Genomic DNA, 6,954 nt, shown 5'->3' with positions numbered 1-6,954 from the left:
GAGGAATCTTTGCAATCCATAAGCACTGACTTCCTTTTCGCTGAGGTTTCAGGTCTACGTTGCAAGTTTCAGTGTTAAAAGTTTTCACTTTTTTTTTTTTTTTTAAAAAAAAGGCAATATTGTTTTGGTTTTTTTTTTTTAAGTAAATCACACCAGTCACAGATCTACTCTCCAAACTTGGAAGCACAGTGACCGTTCATCCGTTTGCAGGGGGGTGGGGTGGGGGTGGGGGGTTGGTTTTGCACAAAGTGAAACAAATCAAGTTGACTTTACAAAGAATAGACTCTTATCCAAATCAATGCCTGTTCGCGGGTTTGTCAGCGAACTCCGACCTCTCCCGGAGGCTTGGGCCCCCGCACGGCCCTCGGCTGGGGGTGAGGGGAGCTCCCGCGGGCGGGTGGCCGTGGGTTTGCACCTCCCGGGGGGTTGGACACTGTCCCCAGCGCGCAGCTCGGGGCCCACGGGCTGCCCCGGGGACCCTTCCCGAGGACCGGCCGGCCGGGCGGGGCCGCGCCGGGCTTCCTGCGGCCAAGGGCGGCCGCGTCCTCCGCGGGGACCGGACTCCCACCCCGGCCGGGCCGGAGCGGAGCGGGGCGGACCGGGGGCCCCCGGCCCGGCGGGGCCTGGCGGGGCCGGGCGGGCGGGCGGGCGGCGGTCACGTGGCGGGGGCGGCGTGCGCAGGAATGCGGCGGCGGCGGCGGCGGCCGCGGGGAGCGCCCCCTCGGCCCGGATCCGGCGCGGGCGGGCGCGCGGAGGAAGGAAGAGCCGCGAGGGGGCGGGGCCGGCGGGCGGCGCGGGCGGGCGCTTCTCTCAACTTTAGTTTTGGCGTCCGCGGCGAGCGGGTGTCTCAGTCGGGCGCCGCCGCCGCGGGGGAAAGAAAGGGAGGAAGGAAGGAAGGAAGGAGGAACCGGGGAAGGAAGTTAGGAGAGAGAAAAAGGGGGGAGGAAGGCACAGGCCGCCAGCCGCCCCGCGTCCGCCCGCCCGTCCGTCCGGGAGCGCAGGGGGCTGGGGCCGGGCGGGGGCGGAGGCGCCGGGCGGGGATGCGGGGCCGCCGCGAGGCCCCCCGGCCCTGAGCGCAGCGCCGCGTCGCTCCGCCGCCCAGCGCCGCTCGCCCGCCCGCCTCCTCCGCCGCCGCCGCCTTCGCGTCCGGGCGGCCCGTCGAGTCTCCGGGGCGCCGGGCGGAGCCTCCCCTCGCCCGCCTGGTCCGGTGTGCGCGCCGGGGAAGCAGGAGCCATGGATCCCGGGCAGCAGCCGCCGCCGCCGGCCCCGCAGGGCCCGGGGCAGCCGCCAGCGCAGCCCCCGCCGCAGGGCCAGGGCCCGCCGTCCGGGCCGGGGCAGCCGCCGCCCGCGCCGCCGGGCTCCCAGGCCGCCCCGCAGGCCCCGCCGGCCGGACACCAGATCGTGCACGTCCGGGGGGACTCGGAGACGGACCTGGAGGCGCTTTTCAACGCCGTCATGAACCCCAAGACGGCCAACGTGCCCCAGACGGTGCCCATGAGGCTGCGGAAGCTGCCCGACTCCTTCTTCAAGCCGCCGGAGCCCAAGTCCCACTCCCGACAGGTAACCTCGCCGCCGGGCGGCCCCGGGCCCGGGACGGGGGGGGGGAGGGGGGGAGGGTAAGGGAGGGAGGGGGTCCTGGGGGCTCTAGCGGGGCAGGAGCGGCGGCGGCGGCGGGGGCCCCGGAGGAGACCCGGGAGGTGCCCGCGCCCGCTCCTCCCGGAGTCCCGGGCCGAGATTTGTTTTTCCGCTCCGAGTTGGGGCTCTGCGGTTGCCAGCCGCGGGGGGCGTGCTTTCCCCTTCTTCTTCCTTCCTTTCCTTTCTTTCCTTTCTTCCCGGGGCTCCCGGGAGGCCGGCGGGCCGGCGGGGGAGGTGTCGGCAGGAAGGGGGTGGGGAGGCCGCGGTGGGCTGCACAATGCGCGCGCCGCCGCCGCCGCCGCCGCCGCCGGGGGGAGGGGGGCCCGGCATCCCCGTGGGTGCGCTGCCAGCGGGGCCCCCTCCCCCTTTCCCGGGGGCCTCCCGGGGGTGGGGGCGGGGGGCACATAATTGTTCTCTTGTTTCCCGGCGTCCAGGAGGGGCGGGGGTGGGACCCGTCCCTGCGGTTTCGGGCTGCTCCTCCCGCTCCCGCTCCCGCTCCCAAAAGCGTTTCTTTTTTTCCGCGCGGGGGCCCCGGCCCTTAAACTCTGATTACGGGACCCAGACTTTCCTGGAAGTTGTGTATGGAGTTCAGTGCTTTTCCACCCCCATTTGTCTTCTTCCCCTAGTTCCCTTGGACACTCTATGGGGCAGGCTCGCTCGCTCGCTCGCATCGGACTTAGAAGGCTCCCGTGGAGGTCCCCCGGGTGCAGGCTATTATTTGCAGTCCGCTGAAACGCGGGGAGACGAGCTGCATCTGCGGGGCCCGAGGCCCGAGCTGCGCGTCCCGGCGCCTGGGCTGCAGCACGAGCCGCGGTAACGCGCCGCCGCAGGTTGACTCATAGGCCGAGTGCTGCCCGGTTCGGGCTGTGATGAAAAGTTACTGTTTGGGAAGCGATGACTAATGCGAGGCCCGTTCGCCATTGCTTTTTAGTTTCTTTTGCCGAGGCCAGGAGCGGGGCTGTGTCCCATGCACGGCGGCCGATTATTTTGTCCACTGGGATGCAGCCGCAATGGAAGCGAAACGGTTAGAGCAGTGCTAACATTCCGATAGGTCCCAGGCGGTCTGTGTCGTGTAGGTTTTTCCTTTGTTTCTTAATCAAAAAAAAAAAGAAGAAAGAAAGAAAAAAAAAAAGAACTTGCTTCAGGCTAACTTTCAGCTTAGGAACTTTGCCCAAAAGTTAATTGGTTTTCCAAAGACGGCGATGGAGTTCGTTCGCTGGGGCTGTAACTTGAGTGAAGAGAAGAGTTGTCGCCCCATTCCCGCCTCCCCTCCCCCCACCTACTTGCAAGCCTGTTTGTTGTATGTTCTCCTGCCTCAGACCAAGGGAGTTTTGGAATTCAGAAAAACTCACTTGACCTGCTGGCAAAAACCTGGGCTAAGAAGGAGAAAGGAAAAAACAGTTTAGCTGTTTGCTTAAATGCTTCAGTTTGTAAGAAGTAGGCTTTATGCTTTTTTCTTTTACTCCTGGAAGTGGGTTTCTAGACTCATGGGAAAATGTGTGTTGGCATTGCACTCAGTAGGGTTATGCCGCTAGTTAACATGTTTTGAAAGCATACTACACACAGGAGAAGATCGAATTCCCCATTTTGTGGCACCTACATGCAATTGCAGCTAAAAAGTATACTCTAATTGCACAAGAATTTATATCCAGGAGTTTATTGGTTTATGCTATTGTCTAATATAGATTTGTTTGTTTTTAATAAATTTCTTAAGTGATGTGCATCTGTAAGTTTTATTTTTGCTAATGATTTCCTAATTCAAATATATTCTGATTGGAAACTCAGAAATGTACATGATTTTAAGGCATAAATGCCTCTCTGATTGCTTCCAGTCTCTCCCTTCCTTGCATATATGAAATTCTAACTTTTTGATAATCAACCCCTAATTCTAATAATGGAATTCAAATAACCGAATTATGAATAGTGTGTGGGTTGTAAAGAATATCCACAAACTATTGGATGTAAATTCATTCATATGTATATGTATGTGTAAGTGTAAGTTCTTAAGTTACATTGTAATGGAACTGTTGACATCTTTATTATCTAGGTACAGATAATATAGTTGGATTTTTATTCGTTATGTGGCTTTTAAGAACATTTGGCTAGTTCTAAATCTTTTGCATTCATTGTAAGTTATATAACTTGTGATGGTTGTTTTACTGATGTCATTTGTCCATGATGAGAAAAGAAAAATGACTGTTGTCATGTGTTTAGGGTTTAGCTTGGGGAAAATATTAACTCGTGAAAAAAATTGCAGTTATATTCCTTGGCTTACATTTATACCTGGGACACTTTAAAACTTGGGAAAGCACCCATACTTTATTGACCTTATAGAAATTAGGTTTTAAAATTCAAAATCTATTAACTTAGGGATGTTCCATTTATTCTGTACAACTTGTCTTTAAAATATGTAGAAAGAGCACATCAAAGTGTAGTGGATAGAAAATTCACTTAGATATATTTCTCATCAACAAAATTATAAATGTAAAAGTACATATTACAATTACATAAAACCTTAAAAAATATCCACCTGCATACCTGTATTGCTCTCTGTCACATATTAAAAGTTGAAATTTGCCTTTGGTACTTAGATATTTGGTTGCAGTGAAAGTCTGTCTAGGAAATTTAAAGGGACTACTTAAAAACAATTCTAAGAATTTCATTTTAATATTCCTATAGGCCAGTACTGATGCAGGCACTGCAGGAGCCCTGACTCCACAGCATGTTCGAGCCCATTCCTCTCCAGCCTCGCTGCAGCTGGGAGCGGTGTCTCCTGGGACCCTGACCCCCACAGGAGTCGTCTCCGGCCCGGCAGCCACCCCCACTGCTCAGCACCTTCGGCAGTCCTCTTTTGAAATTCCTGATGATGTACCTCTGCCAGCGGGCTGGGAGATGGCGAAGACGTCTTCTGGTCAGAGATACTTCTTAAAGTAAGTGAACACAATGGAGGGAGATAGTTTTCCAAGGAAAATGTATTTTGGAAAACACTGTACAACGGTATCAGGAATTAAAAAGCCATTTATTTTTTATTTTACTTAATATTTCTGTCAAGTTCAGTTAAACTTCCATAATTATTTTCTCCCAGTTTGGTATTATCTAATACCTTCTTTAGCTTGGGTATATTTTGAAAGCTTGATTGGTTGTGCTTCAGAGCCTTTTAATAATTTCATGTGGCAATTTGGGTATTCTCATTTTGAGTTTGCGTCAGACCTATTAATCTAGCTCAAAACGGAAAGAATACCATGAGAAAATTCAAATTGTAATAATTATAGGACTGGCATAGCCTTATGAGTTATGTATAGTACTAATATCTTTTTAAATTAATATTTTACTGGTAAAGAAGAATTTCAAAATAGGACTTTTTTGGGAGTATAATTTTACAGCATTTTAGATTGTGAAATAACAAACCATGTAAGCTGCAGTTTGATGTGATTTATCAGGGTTTCCCGCCCACCACATCCCCACCCCTAGAATGTAAAGAGAAACAGAATTTTTAGGTTTAATATACAACCTCTTAGTGGCAAACGTACTAGCAGGTCTTCAAAATTGAATTCCTCCTTTGGAAAAGTGAAAAATAAGGCCATTGGGTTATTTATTTTTATCAGACTTTCTGTGCTTAACAAAATGGTAAAATTTCATCAAATTGAAAAGATCAAAATAAAATTTCATCCCCTCTCGCTTTGAAATTATAGATAAGACCTTAATATTTTTGTTTGGCTTGGCTTGTTTAAGTGTGTACAAAATGTTTTCTAAAAGTACTTATTACAGACTGAAATTGTTGTTTTAAAAAAGTAGTTTACTTATTACTATTTAATCAGGTTGAGATAATAGAGTGAAAAACTGTTTTGATTGAGATCTGTCTTGGCAATCTACTCCTAAGGCAAATGTAACATATATTTATTAGATTAGATAATACAATTAATGATACTGTTTTATTGTGTGAGTCTTAGTGTTTTATATTAATTGACTCTTAGGGTAGGTTGTTACTTTGTAACATGAGATACAGTTTTGTGACAGACAGGCTTATTTAGGGGATGAGCAGAGGAAAAAGTTTGATTTTGAAAAGTTTCTACAGTTTTTGTTCCCTTGACTGCAACTTTTTTCTTTTAATTCGCTTTCTGATGTCCTGGTATCCATTTCAAAGGGTCAAGTTTCAACCAGAACAATAAAGGGCCTTAGACTGGAAAGTACACACAAGTCTGGCAAACTCATCTGCATGAGCAAGATCATTTCTTCTCAAGCAGGCGTCCAAAGTAAATGATTGAAAGAGCTGCTAGCTGTGAGGATGTGTCTTTAAGGGAAAAAGAGTGGAAACAAACCAGGTTGTTAGGCGGAAAAAGAAAGGCTGTACTTTTTTGAACCTCTCCCTGCTGGGTCACATGCTGACCTGGGGAGATTTTTAAACAGCTTAATAGCCAGCTTACCTTCTTTCTTTGGTTGATTCTGTCGATGAAAGTATAAGGTTAAAGAGCAACATTTTTGTTCTCCTCAGTCTTTTGTATTTTGTAGTAATTGCTTATTGGTGACATCTGCCTATATTTTCATTTTGAGTAATCCTTTTGTTTTGAGCAGAAATAAATAACCTATAATTTATTTTTTTAAACCTCCAATGGTTCTTCCTTTGAGAAGTGTTTCTCTTAAAGATATTTGATAAAGATGGATTAATGAAGAGTGTGTACACATACCACATCACTGTGAGCACCCCACTCCAGCGGCCCGCAGGGAGGGTGCACCAGACCAAGTAATATGAAAATTATGCCACATGAGTAATGGCTGCAGGAGTGGAGAGAAGCTCAGTTGGGAAAGAAAGAAAGAAAGAAAGAAAACCTGTGAAAAAGAGAGATAAACATGATTTTTCTTCAAAAGTTTTGAATTTCATTATTTGAAAATTGTTAAAAAGTTTAAAAAAAAAATTCTGGCCCTGGTCAGTTTGGCTCAATGAATAGAGCTTGGGCCTGCAGACTGAAGGGTCCCAGGTTCGATTCTGGTCAAGGGTACAAGCCCAGGTTGTGATCCCCAATGGGGGCTGTGCAGGAGGGAGTCAATCAGTGATTTTCTCTCATTATCCATATTTCTCTGTCCCTCTTCCTTACTCTCTGAAATAAATAAAAATATATTTTTAAAAATTCTATAACTATGTATGGTGACAGGTGTTAACTAGACTATTGTGGTGATCATTTTGTTATATTTGTGTGTGTGTGTGTGTGTGTGTATGTGTGTGTGTGTAAACTAGAGGCCCGGTACATGGATTTGTGCACCAGTGAAATCCCTCTGCCTGACCTGCAGGGATCAGGCTGAAACTGACTCTCTGACATCCTC

At 49.3% G+C, this 6,954-nt stretch overlaps 1 protein-coding gene across 12 annotated transcripts in view; it reads left to right on the top strand.

Moving 5' to 3' along the window:
* Positions 1-793: 793 nt before the first annotated feature.
* Positions 794-6,954, top strand: part of YAP1 (Yes1 associated transcriptional regulator) — a 110,466-nt gene continuing 104,305 nt past the window's right edge. For 6 of the 12 annotated variants that reach the window (XM_084893587.1, XM_084893588.1, XM_084893593.1 and 3 more), the window contains exons 1-2: positions 1,012-1,560; positions 4,315-4,565. In XM_084893587.1, the coding sequence (XP_084749713.1) occupies positions 1,234-1,560; positions 4,315-4,565 (578 nt within the window). In that variant the 5' untranslated portion in view covers positions 1,012-1,233. Of the gene's footprint in view, positions 1,561-4,314; positions 4,566-6,954 lie in introns of all 12 variants that reach the window. The other 6 variants (XM_084893594.1, XM_084893590.1, XM_084893592.1 and 3 more) reach the window with 3 other exon arrangements.

The sequence above is a fragment of the Pipistrellus hanaki genome (genome assembly GCF_964339955.1).
Source record: "Pipistrellus hanaki genome assembly, chromosome: 9".
Classification (NCBI taxonomy): Eukaryota; Metazoa; Chordata; class Mammalia; order Chiroptera; family Vespertilionidae; genus Pipistrellus; species Pipistrellus hanaki.
The sequence above is the reverse complement of the archived record's forward strand: the minus strand, read 5'-3'. Positions and strand labels throughout refer to the sequence as shown.